The following is a 15832-nucleotide window of genomic DNA, read 5'->3' on the forward strand; positions in this document are numbered from 1 at the left end:
AGATGACAAATTCAAGATTTTTGAATAAAATAAGAAATAATATATAATGTGTACTGTTTTATAAATTCATGATAAAGGTATGAGATGCGGACGGGTTCTCATCGCTCCTACGGCCATCCAGGTGCAAAATTGATACACAAATAGATAAATATTAAGAAAAGTTCACGAACAGAGTGTGCAAGAGATTTCAAAGTAGCAGTTAAGTTTCATTTGCAGAAAAATGTACCTTTTAACATAATTATTAATGTTATTTAACTTAAAACAGGTTTTGTTATTCAGCTTCTTGATACTGAATCAAATTCCACTATGCTGTTTTCGTTATGCGATTCATGTTTACTGTCGAATAATGATACTAGACTTTCATTTTCACTGTAGGGCGATTCATTTCTATTGTATATGCGATGCATTTTCACAGAAGGAAATTAATTAATTTTCATCATATAAAGTCTTAATTCAGCCGACTCTCTTACAAAATTTATGAAGTCAGAAGGTTTGATTATATATGCATACTTAGTGAGTGAAAGTCTGAGGTAATATATCAATAAATTCCTTAAACATGGTGTTTATTGCTAATATAGTCAATTCTATTTTCTCAAATAATTTGTCCTGATCTATATGTAGGATAAAATTTATTCTTTCCTATGACATGTCATCATTAAATACATATATCTTGGACAGTTAAGCCAATCCACGTCACCGGAAAAGTTTCTGTTTCGGTCTAAATCTACATCGCATACTAATAAATTAAACGTCATTAGAGCTAATTTCCTAATGCTTGTAGTTAAAAGGTGTGGTTGGCCTTGATTGTGTAAATGTTGCCTAAGCATTGTAATTAAGATTGAGCAAACGTTTATACAAACAAAGCAAGCAAGCCAACCAAACCTTTAAACTACAAGCGTTACGAAAATAGCTCTTATGGATGCATTTGAGATAACAAAGAGCATTCACAAAACGATCTTCATTTCACGATTGAATGAGTGGAAACGTTTTCATCTTGCACAAACAATTGACGCTTGGATGACTGGATAATTGATATTTATTATGCCATTGCGTATAAATTTTATGCAGTAAAGAAAGTTCTGACTAACAGTCGAGTCACCTCAAATATGCTTGAATTTCATATATTTACACCAAAGACTAATTGACTAACTGTTCAGTTAAGTATTCAAAGTTTACTGCTCCTGGCAGCATTGTATATCATTTATATTAACCGAACACCGTGTGACTATTTTAAATAGACAGGTCTGGGAATTACTTGTAAACATCGCGAAACAAACACTATGTGTAACTCAAACTTGATTAAACTACAAATAGAGCATAGTTGTTTGGCTCTTTCACTAAATGCGACCGTGTATTTTGTGCTTTGTTGTTGTTAAAATACATAATACGAATGAGAAACCCGTTGTTTTGATTTTATTTGAAGACATTTAGTTGAAAAACTAACCTCAGAATTTTGACACTGTACGATTCATTCTCTTTGTAGTTTGTTTTCTTTCTTTAGTACCGTTCGTTGTACATTCTTGTACTGTTCGTTGTTCAAAAGCCTATCAATACGGTAGAAATATGTATGACACAGCATAACAAATGTTCAAAGCTTTTTTATGCGAGTTATAAAACTTTTCAAAGAAAACTTGTCATAGAAAAACGTTATATTCATGGATGTTCTGCTCCAGTAAATTTTCGGATCCATGACAAGTTAATATCAAACTCACCAACCATTAAAAAAGTAAGTTTTTTTGTTAAAGTTCCAATTGAAATTAAGGATGATTTCAAAATGGAATAAAGCATAGCAAATAAACACAGCTATCTTCTTCATGTCCACCAAAGCTGGTGTTTCTTAAGATAATATGGAAAATAACATCAAGAAAACCATTTCCTGCATAACAAAAATGTGTGGTCCTTTAAAGACCTCCACAGAACTTCCATCTCTGCTAAATTAACTGAATCCCCTTTCCTGCTATATTTTGCTTCTGCATAAAGATAAAAGCAACAACATCCAGTCTTTTTACATAATCATTTATTTCAAGTTTTATACCTTGCAAAATGCATATGAAAATAAAAGGATTTTTTGTATATAAATATCAAAAAGTATTCAGAAAACAATAACATGTAACATTTACAATGTAAATGAAACCAAAATCGTATGTATTAAAATCATTAAATTAATTTTACTTCATTATCAATATGCATATATTTTCATTTCTGTCAATGAAAACATGACTTTCTTGTATATAGTAAATTAAAATTTACTTGTCTCGCTCTGTAGTTTTTGATACAAGACTTAGGCATGCTGTTTCTGGCAAAATATACAATTGTTAAGTTACACCAGTTAAAAGCAATCTTTAAAAATCATTTGCATCTTCGTCTTTTGAAGCGTTAACAAAAATGGCCGCTGTTTATATTCTAGCATAGCAACGTAAATTGGGGTTATCGGTCATGCGCATAAATTGTGCATCTTCCAACTTCCGGGGTCCGCTAAAACAAATAAATACAAGTTTAATAATGATAATATTATATCATTTTAAGGGGAACCACTATTTGTAGGTCAATGATAATTCATAGGCAGTTGTATCAGCATTGGCACATCTTATTTCCACCCCCTCAGTGATGGGTCCATTAACTTTTCCATATTCTACATAAAGTACCACTAATGGTTAGTCAATATTTTGTCGGATTCACAAATCTTATCTCCATGGAGATAATTTGAAACTGTCCCCTCAGACATGGTCCATTGACTTTTTAGCTTTTCCATAGTTTTCAGGCTGAAATTTGTAATTAAGCTAGTTTAAGGGGATCACTAATTGCAAGTCAAGGATATTTAGTAGGCAGTTGTATAAGCATTTGCATGTCTCATGTCCATGGAGATTATTTGGCCATGCACCTCAGGCATAGTCCCCTGAATGAAATTTTGCATAGTTTATATGTCAATATGTTGCCATTCAAATTTCAACATTTCATTATACTTCATTATCAACATTTCATTATACTTCATTATCTAACGAAATTTCAAACCGGCAAGACATAAATCTGTGTCTGGCTTGTGGAATGGACCCCATTTTTCTATTTTTTTATTAGTTAATATTCTTTAACATTTTAACTTTTTTCACTTGTTTAAAGTGTTCTTGATCTTATCCATAGGATATTTAGATAACAGTAGTTTATATATGATGCCCCCCTATTCTTATTTCCCAAAAGTGTGAAAAAAAAGGTTAAAATGAAGAATCAAGAAGGAAGTTTATGCCTGGCAGAGGAAATAATGAGCTGTGCCATGACCGCATGATACGCCCGTCGCTTTTTAAAAGAATAATGTTCCATAACACCTCAATGTTATATCAGAAATTTAAAAAAAAATAATGGGAGGTTATTTTAATAGATATAAACCAGTCACCAAAGTTTCATGAAAACTGCTCAAAGCACTTTTGAGTTATTGTCCGAAAACTGGAAAATCTCCCCTTTTTCATAAATAAAATCCCATAACTCGGAAATGTAAAATCTAAAATTTATATAAATCGAAAAAGAGCTCACATGATTATAAGTAATTCATCAAAGTTTCATAAAAACTGCTCAAAGCACTTTTGAGTTATTGTCCAAAAACTGGAAAATCTCTCTTTTTAAATGAATAAAAACCCCATAACTCGGAAATGTTAAATTTAAAATTTTTAAAAATCGAAAGGGACTTCATATCAATAGATATAAACAATTCACCAAAGTTTCATGAGAACTACTCAAAGCCTTTTTAGAGTTATTGTCCGAAACCTGGAAGATCCCACTTTTTTAATGAATAACACTCCATAATTCAGAAACGTAAGACCTAAAATTTATAAAAATCTAAAAAGAGCTCACGTCAATAGATATAAACAATTCACCAAAGTTTCATGCAAATTGGTTACAGCGTTTCTGAGTAATTGTCCGACATATTGACGACGGACGGACAACCATATACCATAATACGTTCCGTAAACGGACGTATAATAAAATCATTTGTGAGAACAACTTGTACAATCTAAACTAAATATCTTTCAGTTTGAGCAATATGTTTTCAGATGAAAAATCAGCTAATTCATCCCTTTAGTATTACACACAGGGTATACCAATCCCAAGGAGCAATTAATGAAGTTTGTAACCGTGGGTAGGCAAATTCTGGATCCAGTTCCTATGGAGCATAATTCCTCCATGGGAATCGATCCAGATTTTACTTACCCACTGTTACAAACTTTTCATTTATTGCTCCTCCTGATTCAGATCCCTCCGCGGTTTCAGATCAGGATTCCCAATGTCAGGTTGTGTGTAATATAAATACATTTATGGAAGTATTTCTTTTAGGTAAAACAAATACAATATCCTGCAAAACACCATTTAGATTAAAATCTTACATAAAAAGTAAAAATTTAGATGTTTAATTACATTTATCCTTTTTTTTTAACAATTATCTTATGTCCACATTATCACAGAAAATCAATTGCACAAACTATTATTGATCATAAAGTTGTCATTTTTATTCTTCATTTCCATAGTTTAATCAGTCCATTCATCCTGTTAAAGTTTTCATTGGTTCAACTTTCAAAGATTTAGCAAGTTCAATCTGTAATGAGAAATATGCATAATAAATATCTGTTTAAAAATATACTGTTACATGTCATAGTACACAAAAAGCTTTAGTGTCATTTACATGATAATGTAAATAGAAACTTTAAATCCCACTTCCACCTCCATATCTGACAAACAGAAATGATGCAACCATAACAAAATCACATCCATAAATTTTATAAAATAAGTAGTGTTTCACTCGTGTTTACCTGTAAATTGGTGCAAATACAAAACGCTGGCAGTATATGGGTCCATCTAACTTACAAGTGTTTAGAAGGGTTTATCTATAGATTAACAGACAGAAAGTTGTTTCATGTAACCTAAATTATTTATTAATAAATATTGTACTGATTTATCAATTAAAATAGAACCCCTACTAGAACATCTTTATACATATATAGATTTAATATTTTGTCTTTTCTGAAAAAAAATAGATCTTGTTAATTTTTCTGGCATATTAGAGAGTGGTTTTATGTAGTGTAGATAAAAAGCAATAGGTTAATTACTAAACCTATCACATCTATATATATATCAAACATTTGTCTATTCATTAATGAGGTCAAGTATCATTTGTGTATTGAGTTGCATGATAAAGTGTCTGCATAATCATGTAAGTCTGGAGTTAATATTAAAAAGTAATTTGGTCAATATGATTGGCATTTAAATGGGTTGTACATTTCAAGTAAGGCTCCACCTTGTCCCTGATTGTTTCTTCATGAGCTCAGTTATCAATCATACAGATACTGGTATTGTATCAGTACTCTTACCTAATAAAATTGAAAAAAAATAGCCAGCAAATTGACAAAACAAAATATAATACATACTTAAATGAACTGTTCTAAAGATTTTTAACCCAAATTTTGCCTGGTTCATATGTACAGTTATACACATACATAAGAACTAATGGGAACTTTATTTCAGTGTGTATAAATTTAGTACAAATAGTAGCTAATCTGTCTACTTTCTGTTTGGGAGGCTGGTGCCGTAGGAAAGGATTGGAACAAAAACCAAAACATTATTAAAAAAAATAAGACATCTCGTTAATCAAATAAAATTTGTCAAAATTAAATCATTTTTTTGTCTTGTGACTTTCTGTCCTACATTCTAATATGAAAACCCATTCAGTCTATAATTGAATGACTGGTAAAAAGTTACAAAGTTATTGATGTTATAAAAAAAACAGTTCGAACCTTATTGTTGACACCGACCAAATTTAGGCTTGCCATGTCTGGCTTCCATGACAAAATGTGGCAGGCTTGACAAAAATGTAAACAACTGTTACATTTGGTGGACAACTGTTGTGTTCCAAATTATGGAATCATTATGGAAGAGATTGTTGCAATTTATAGAACAAATCCTACCCCAAATTTGATTTGATTGGGGTGATAAGGTATTCCTCCTCTCTGGTCACACATGTTCATATGTCTCCTTTCTGGATCTCCAGCCACTAATACTGTATCATCTTCCCCTTCTGCCTAGAATACAATCATAGTATACCAGTTTATATATAGAAGCCATGCTTAATATACCCCAACTCATATTTTAAAGTATTTGCAAACCAGACACAAGTAACTGACAGATCCAAAAGTGCTCACACCTTACAACTTATCACTGTCAAGTTGCTGACCAAATATGAAGTCACTTTATTTAGTAATTTCTGAGGAAAGTGTGATGAAAATATTTATTGGAAGAAACAACGGACAGACAAACAGACAAGATGATTGCCACAAAACTCCCACTTCGAAAGTAGGTATAAATTTTAGAATTTTTTCTATCTCTTCATAACAATGTCAAAACACTTTTTTTCTTATCTGGGCCTTTTATAGCCAACAGTATGGTTTTTTTTTTCATTGTACAGTAATCTATAATTGTTTAGATCTGCGTCAGTTGAATTCTGGTGTATATTTGTCTCATTGGCAATCAAACCACATCTCCTTATTTTTCTTTTTAATTCTTGCAAGTTCATGTATTAAATCAGCTTGCTGATACATCAATTTTTGTAGTTTGCTTCACATTCCTCCCTTTTTACTCTTGTAAGGTCTGGCATTAAAGCACATTTCTTGTGTAAAAAGTGGCATACAATAATACTATCAATGTGAAACAATTATAATACTATTGATGTGATGCAATTATAATACTATTGATGTGATACCATTATAATACTATCGATGTGATACAATTATAAATACTTACTGGTGTCAGATTTCTACAAGTATTCATTAAATCTGACATTCTGTCTACAAATCCTGGAGCAAAACAGTCTGGGTCGACAGCAATGAAACACTGACCCTACAACAAGTCAGGAATTAAAGGATATTTCTAACAGTGAAACATACATAAATAATCTATAACATGCTGTCACAATTTTTTTTTCTTCAAATTTTTCTTCCACTTTGTTTGCTTTATCCAAAAATTTACTTTCATTTTAAAATTTTGTTAGAGAATCTATGCCTGAAATTTAGTTTTGTGAACTAGTTTTTATTTTCTTATTAAATATTCTCAATATTCTCTGTGTTTTAGCTCATCTGGCCCTAAGGGCCAGTATAAGCTTTTATAAATATTTTGTTCTGATGACTACAGTTTAATTGTCAAACTTGCCAAGTTTTGTAAAATTTTTCTGTCTGTTATGAATTAGATAAATTTTGTCTGTTATAAATTAGATTTGCCTTCCACTGCAAATTCCATAAAACTTTATACAACTGAATATGTAACCATGTCATTCCATTCATCTCATTGTTTTGTATATATGTTATTGTTGTTATTACTGTTTATATTCACATACCCCTGATGGGGACTAAGAAATAAAAGTTTCAAGTTTTTCTTGGCTTCTGTCAATTTCATTCTTTGTCTTGTTTAAACATTAAAAAAATCTGCTCTTAAACCACTGGACCAATCAAAACTAAACATATCCACAATCATCCTTTAGATTGTCAAGTACAAAATGATGAATCTTGTTTAAATATTATATCCAATTATGAACATAAAGAGCTCTGAAAAATCAAAACTTTACATTATAGGTATATATGTTAATTGTACAAAGATGCAAGGTGAGCAATACACTCTCCTCAGAGCCACTACTTTTTATAACAAATATATAAGAGTACCGATTACAAACCAGATTGGCAACTCTTTCTGTACTTTTCCATCTTCTAATGTTTGGGCCATAATCAGATCCTGCCAATATCCCACAAAATATTTCCACCATCATGGCTAATCCATAACCTTTATATCCACCTATTATGTAGATAATTTGTATGAATATAAGGTACTGCATTGTAAATTTATTTGAAACAAGTCATTTAATAAAAAGAGACAAAATGTTGTGCTTTAGATTGACCGTGGAGAGAAGGCGGTCATCTTCTAGAATTAAACCGCCTCAGTGGTCTCGTAGCATTTTCACCTACAGTGATGAAAGTTGTGAGTTGGAACCCGTGGCCGGTCAAACCAAAAACTTTTAAATTGGTAATTACTGCTTATCCACTAAGCAAACAGCATTAAGGAGTAAGAGTCAGAATAATGTGTCTGAGTAGGGTGGCATGTCTTCCTATTACCTCTCAGCATGTCAGTCTAGTACAAAGCAGGGTTAATATTCATATTACATAAACATGTTCTCGTCCTGAATATGCATTTAATTTGCCGCTAGACTAAGCAGCAATCCCTCATCATCATCTTCTAGAATTGGAATGATGTTGATCTCTGTTTGGTGTAATCACAGATTCTCTATTTATTCAAACATAACAGTGTTCACCAAAAATATGTAATGTGTTCTATGTGCTTCTTTTTTTCAATTACAATAACAAATTAAATAAACAGCACTTACACCTATTGGAGATTAAATAATGTGTTCATTCCTATTTATCAACTGTTGAAAGTTAATTGAAATATTTCACACAAGTTTTCTCTATCCTCAATTCAAAAATGTTTCCCAGTTAATTTCTTTGACATAGCCTTTCATTTTTGCAAAGCTGAGTTGATAGTAGATGGTAATTTTGCCCTGACTTTTGAATACACACTATGATTATAATATATGATACTGACCTGTCATTTCTGATCCTCCTAAAGGCATCAGTCCACCAGTTTCTATAACTGGTTTAGCAACATTACACATCTGTTAAGAGAACAATTTAACTATTATAATTTTCACTAAAAACTCAAAATAATGCCACTAAAGGGCAATAACTCCTATTGGAGTCAAATGAGGATTTCTGTTATCTAGACTTTTAACTAGATCTTATAATGGCAATCATTTTTGCAGTTTACAGTTTCTCTGTTTTCAATAAAAACACACAAAAATAGATAAAGATCATCACTGAAGGGCAAAATCTACCAAGAGTCAACTGATGATTTTGACCCAAGTTGACTTTAGATCTTATTTAGCTGCTCATTTTTACTGTTCACAGTTTCTCTGTAACTTCTATAGTTTTCTAAAAAAACATAAAAATGTAGAATATTGAAGGGCAATAACTCCTGTAAGGGGTTGACTGATAATTTTGGAGATGTTTACTTATTTACAGATTTTGTGTAGCTGATGATTTATGATATTCAAAATTTCTCTCTTTGACCTTTAATAAGTTTCAAGACTATAGCCATAACACAAAAAATTTGTAAAATTATCATTGAAAGGCTATAACTCCTATTAGGAGTCAACCAACTATTTCGGCAATGTTAAGTTATATGTAAATCTTGTCTTTTTGATCATTTTAGCTTCTTAAAGTTTTCCTCTATATATTATAGTTTTCAAGATAATAGCCTAAAATGCCAAAAACATTGGTACATTTTATCATTTTGAAAATAACTATTACTCCTTTAAGGGGTTGTCTGACAACTTTGTTCAAAATTGACAATAGGTAGATTTTAACTTTGTGATCATTTTTGCTATGACAGATTTTCTCCATCTATAATAGTTTATAACAAGATACTAGACATCAATTGGACAGTAAATAAACAATAAAACATCAGAAAAGACCTTTGGAAGTCAACTAATGGTCTTCAACAATAAACATATATTTACAACAAAATGAAGCTTGTTTATAAGAAGAAACAGAAGGACGCAGCTGGCACCTGGAAATAAAATGTGTAAATAACCTTTCCTTCACTGTCAACGCCCCAACCATCCGGTATTGAGATCTGTTTCCTGTCATGTAACTCAATCTATAAGGATAAAAGAAATCTCTTGAAATTTTTTAAATATAATATTTCCATGGTAAACTTTCTCTTTTAACACAAGATTGTCTTAAATGGTCATATGTGAAATACTGCAGAGTCAACTATTAATCTCTTATTATTATAAATTTTCTCAACTACTAATATACCCTAGCTATTTAATTGTTAGTGCAAAAATTAGATAATAAAATTAAAATAAATTCTATACCAAGTGCTTATAGTTGAAATTTAATTTTTAACTGTAGTCTAAATGAAGTAGACTGGAAATGTTCAATGAAACAGTGGTATAACAAAGGCAATAAATCACACAAAAGACAAGGTATAAATAAGTAGCAGTGTTAGCAGGATCAAAACTTAACCCCTGAAATCAATCCGATAATATAGCAATAAGGTAATATAAAGATATATGCATTGACTCCGTGAAATTTCTTTAATGTCTATAAGTGTTTTTAAAATGTCCTTTTTCTTTCTTTTAGAAAAAAAATAAAATAAAATGCTTCGCCGAGCGCAGCTGGATACGACCGCAGATGTCCAACCCTGAACAGTTGGGGCAAAAATGGACACAACATTCAAGCTTGATACACGTCTGAATTTGGATTGTAATTAAATATTTGACACATTATAGGTTTCTGACACAGAATAAATGTAGTCAAAGAACTTAAAATTGGTTATATGATTTGAATTTATATTCAATTGAAGATTTCTTGCTTTTGTGCAATACACTGTGCACTGTGATGTTGTGCATTACTTAGTAAATCTGTTTTCAGACAATATACAAAGAATTAGCAATTGTGACCCCCAAATTTTCTTTGGAAAATTGACAATTTCTTAAATCTTGCAGAAAAAAATTGACACATCAATACAATTAAACACGAGTTATTGTCTGAAAACTAGAAAAATGCTTGTTTTATACCCTTTTTGGCCCCTAATTCCTGAACGGTTTGGGCAATTACCCCCAATATGAATCCCAACCTTCGACTTTTGGTATTGAACCTTGTGGTACAATTTCAGAGCAATCAAAATACTTATACACAAGTTATTGTCCTGAAACAAGAAAAATGCTTGTTTGGGCCCCTTTTTTTAAACGATAGGGACCATAACCCCCAAATACAATCCCAAACTTCCTTTTGTGGTATTGAACCTTTTGCTTAAATTTCAAAGAGATCCATACACTGAAACTTAAGTTATTGTCCGGAAACCAAATGTCTTCGGACGACAGCGCAGATGATGACAACATGATAGCATTATACGATCCCCAAATTTTTTTTGCGGCCGTATAAAAATCATAAATATCAAAAGATAAAACTAATGATATATAATGGCTTCATTCTTCAAGATTCTCAATTTCTGTTAAGATTATATTAATAGAGGCGGATCCAGCCATTTATATCCTAACCCAGGATAAAGGGGGGGTTCCAACTATATGTCCCCATTCAAATACATTGATCGTCAAAAAAAAAAGGGGAGGGCCCCCGAACCCCACCTGGATCCACCACTGATTAATCCTCCCACTGCTTTAGGAGGATGCATAGTTTGGAAGTGCAACTTTTTAATCTGATGAACAATACATAAATAAAAGGCTGAATATAATGAATCAGGCCGTTAGTTTTCTCTTTTGAATTGTTTTAAATTTGTCATTTTGAGGCTATTTACAGCTTACAATGCAGTAAGGGTTTTCTTATTGTTGAAGGCTGTATGGTGGCCGTATAGTTGTAAATGTCAATGTGCCTTCATTTGGTCTTGGATGGAGAGCTGTCTCATTGGCAATCATACAACTTCTTCTTATTCATATATTTACAGAAATAAACAAAGATATTGGACAACAACCATCAATACCTGACCACTTTGAGAAAAATAGATGTATAAACAACAAAGAACAACACATGGTCCAGATAGTCTCCATCCCCCTTTTTTGACTATCAAGAACATGTCGTAATAGCAATATACATTTAGGCATGGAAATATGGGAATGTTTATAAATTAAACCTTATAAAAAGTAGGCATGCATTACAATATGTCTCAGAGAATTTCTCAAAATCTATTTAATAGTAATTACTGTAAATTCAGAAATTATTGTGATGTTCTTATTAATGCCATAAATGAGACAGTATCAGGTTCGCAAAAATAAAACTTGCATTCGTAACTTCAGTAGTGATTTTCCTTCATAAAATGTTTGTAATTGCATTTATAAGATTTCGCATTATTGTTATGGTATAAGATTCTGAATAAAATGCATGCATTAACATGAAATTACATGAAATTACAGTAGTTTCTGAGGAAGATGAACTAACCATTACTGCCATTACTTGCAAACATCTTTTCCTTTTGAAAAAGGATTAAAGAAAATTAGAAAGAAGTAAAGGATAACACAAAAACATGCCAACAAAACCAACATACTTTACCAAGAGCTACAGTAGTTGTGGCCATATCTAGCACAAAACTATCCTTGTCTTTAGCAGGTACAGCCAAACTTAAAGGATTTGTTCCCAGTGTAGGCTGAAAGTACAATAGTTTAAGATAATAAGGTATTACTCAAATCAAATAAAACAACTTTACAGTGTTACATTTGACCATCTTCAAGGAAAAATCATATGTTAAAGTGAGGGACCATAAAGAAAAATGTTATTGTGATTCAAATAGTGTTATTAAATGTCAACGGATGATAATAGTCTTATTTGTCTCCAAATATTAGAAACAAATTTAAACTTTTTCGCAACATTATATATATTTCATAGATATGATGAGGAGATACCTAATGACATTTAGAATACTTAAATAAATGTCTAGTTCAATGGTTATATGACATGGTTAGGATCACTTAAATCTTAGGATTAAACAGGTTTTTAATTTACCATTTCTGTTTTGCTGATCTCATAACAATAATAGGACTTTCAATATAGAACCATGAAACAGGTCTGTAAATAATAGAAAACTATATACCTTTCTTGCTCTGGTGGGAACTTGAAGTGGAGAAGTGTTGGTGAAGGATAAACCCTAAAATAAAATAATACATTAATCATTCTGATCAAGATTTTCATGCACCATGGCTTTTGTTTCAGCTCCTAAACTATTATTTTTCAATATCTTCAGTAGTTTAAAATTTGATTATTTTTGAGTGCATGTATTTAATCTAAGATTTTGTCTCTTTATTTTCCTTTTTCCAAATTTATGAGCCTAGTTTTGTCTCTTACACTCTATGAATGCAGTAAATCTTTTCCCTGTGTTTTATGCTCAGTGGGTTATACATAGCATTCAAAATCATTAATCTTTAATAAGTTTGACCTTAAAATCAACAAGCATTCTGAGAGTATTGCATGGCAATACATAGTCCCTACCGGTTAAAAATTCATTGTACTGGAACAAAAAGCTAACTTGATCTATAACTTGTCATGATGTAAACTTTATAACAAATATCAAGTCAATATCTTCAAGCATGACGAAAAAAGTGTGGAAAACTGATTATTTGAGTGAATTTTCTAAGTCCAAGGACCATAACTCTGCACAATATCATCAGACCAAAATAAAATTCGAACTTGATCTGTTACTTAGCACGATAAAACTATATGCCAATTATCAAATCAATATCTTCAAGCATGATGAAAAAAAGTGTGGAAAACTTATTATTTAAGTGAATTTTCTAAGTCCAAGGATCATAACTCTGCACAAAATCATCAGACCAAAACAAAATTCGAACTTGATCTGTAAAACAATACACCAAATATCAAATCAATATCTTCAAGCACGAAAAAAAAAGTGTGGAAAACTGATTTGCCGGACTGACGGATGGACAGACAGACAGACAGACAGACAGACAGACAGAGTGCAAACTTAAAGTCTCCTTCCACTTTGTCGGTAGGGGACTAATTAGCATCTTCCTCAATCCATGGGGCAATGCAATACTAATTCAAATAAGTTACTTAAATCCACATCATCATTTGGACTCTGGTGTATATTGTCTAATTGCAATCACATCATATCTCCTTATTTTTATATTTGTGAAGATATAAAAAAAACCTGAAATAAATTAGTCTAAAAAATGATATGTTGACCTCCAGACACCTTAGATAACATACATCATATATAAGCCAAGTGGGTTAAAAATCAAGTATTAACTGAATCATGATAGATATGATAAGGGACTAATTCCCTGCTTGTAACTAAAATTCAAGTATACTAATGTAGCATTAAACATGTAGTAGTATATCAAATGTTAATCTTTGTCAGGTGTTAGTGAAGAAACCACCACTGCTGAAAAATTGTCATTTTCAATCTATTTTTCCTTTTCAATTTGACCTTGAATATTGACAAAACAGTGCTTCTTTGACATTCAATTATTACCTTATAGTTAGTTACAGCACCTCATCCATGTTGGCTGGCAGTAAATGCAACTTCATTGTCCTGCTCAAGAAACATTAATGGCAAGCCAGGTCTGTCAAAACGTCTGTTTTTACAGATTTCTAACCAAACAGTGACCTAGTTTTACAGACCACAATCTATCTGGCCATAGAATACCTACAGGCAGAATTTAGGGCCAATGGGTTAACATTTGATTACATTCAAACTTACAAGAAGGCCTTGGTCTACTGCTTTCATGGCATACCACCCAGCAATTCCATAATGATTTGAACCTATGAAAATGTATTTATAATTAATATTAACATGTACTCAGAATAAAAGTATAATAACACAAATCCATACCCTCTTACCCATTGAAGTTAAATTGTCTAAGAATATAACATGCTAACATAGTTTTTTTAATTAAATAGAGAATACATTGTAAACCCATTTTTACAGGTTTTAGCCACAAGAACTTATTATTTCAGTCTGCAGTTCTCTTTCATCATTATCATTTTCTTTATCCCAATTTTCTACAAATTAATATTTTCTTGTTATGATGTGCATTGCCTTTGAATTTTGTTTTTTTTCTCAATTACTTAGTTAAGGTATAGTGTTATTGTGTATTTATATGTAGCATTGTGTAATTATGTGTAATATTATGTTATCATATGTAGTATTGTATAAATAGATGTAGTATATCATCATGAGGTTTGCAGGATAATGAAGAAGTGGATATTTGCATAAATTTGTTCCTAAATAGCTTTTTTTATTGTCATGTGTGCAATGTTGTAAATTTCAACTAATAAAATTGTATATAATATAAACACTTTTTGCAGCTACCCAACCAACTCCTGTTTGTTTGGCTTTCTGTATAGCTATCTCCATGCTGTAGTCACCAACAACTGGTCCAAGCACATTCTGACCATCTACCAAAGCTGTAGCTTGGCTCTCCTTTATAGTGATGGGGTCTCCATCTCTCTCTGTTATACCAGAATCTATATCTCTTACATACATATCTACAAAAAGAATGCCCTGCAGTGAAAATCTTTTCTGAATACAAATAATCATGATTACACAATGTATAATGTCCTGAAACACCAGTATTTGACAATAGGGTATGATGAACTCTATGGGTCAATTAAACAATTTTAGAAACAGCAACGTTAACTTTATCAATGGAATGAAACAAACATAAATAATCATTTAAGTTTTACCGAGTCTGTTCAATCCATGACTGTAATGTCCTCTGTAGTCTGCTGTAGATAAATTGTCTGCCAATTTTTCTGCATGATCTTGGCGTGTTTTAACTGATGACATGCATTCAATTATAAACCTTTTCACTTCTTTCCGTGGGACAAGGTCCCATGATTCAGTTGATTCGGTTGACGAGTGTCTTTTGCATCTGTACTTTGTCAAACTATTGATAATTCTTGAGAAAATACGACGTTCTGATCTGACCATTTTCTTCTGCTCTTTGGCTCTTTTAGGGGACTTAACAAAACCATAGAGAACTCCGAATGACAAACATAATAATAAGAAAACACCATCGGATTTTTTTCCGGAAATAATATCTAAAATGTTGTTTTTCTAATCATTTCACAATGAGGTGATAAATTCGAATGCCGACAACGCTGATTGTAAAATCCGGTTAAACTTAAATAGGTGATTAGACTGCAATGAGTAAGTTATGTTTTAAAGAGTAATTTGTCAAAGAAAATAAAGTTATAGCGTGAGAACCCAATTT

The 15832-nt window shown here is 31.6% G+C and overlaps 1 protein-coding gene across 1 annotated transcript; it reads right to left on the minus strand.

Annotated features, from left to right (window-relative positions):
* Positions 1-1999: 1999 nt before the first annotated feature.
* On the minus strand, positions 2000-15582 carry LOC127727251 (uncharacterized oxidoreductase YjmC-like). The gene is made up of 11 exons (XM_052234737.1): positions 15303-15582; positions 14916-15104; positions 14317-14378; positions 12691-12744; positions 12148-12246; positions 9673-9738; positions 8626-8695; positions 7703-7821; positions 6781-6876; positions 5949-6062; positions 2000-4582 (listed from the first exon to the last, which is right to left on the minus strand). Exons 1-11 carry the CDS (start codon positions 15547-15549, stop codon positions 4529-4531), a joined length of 1170 nt encoding a protein of 389 aa, XP_052090697.1. The 5' UTR covers positions 15550-15582; the 3' UTR covers positions 2000-4528.
* Positions 15583-15832: the final 250 nt, after the last annotated feature.

Source organism: Mytilus californianus, unplaced genomic scaffold (assembly GCF_021869535.1).
Source record: "Mytilus californianus isolate M0D057914Y unplaced genomic scaffold, xbMytCali1.0.p SCAF_19, whole genome shotgun sequence".
Classification (NCBI taxonomy): Eukaryota; Metazoa; Mollusca; class Bivalvia; order Mytilida; family Mytilidae; genus Mytilus; species Mytilus californianus.

Coding starts and splice junctions, on each gene's coding strand:
- LOC127727251 (XM_052234737.1), bottom strand. CDS start 15,549: ATGGTCAGATCAGAACGTCGTATTTTCTCAAGAATTATCAATAGTTTG. Junction 15,105..15,302: donor TCATGGATTGAACAGACTCG/GTAAAACTTAAA, acceptor TTCTTTTTGTAG/ATATGTATGTAAGAGATATA. Junction 9,739..12,147: donor CTACTGTAGCTCTTGGTAAA/GTATGTTGGTTT, acceptor TTATCCTTATAG/ATTGAGTTACATGACAGGAA.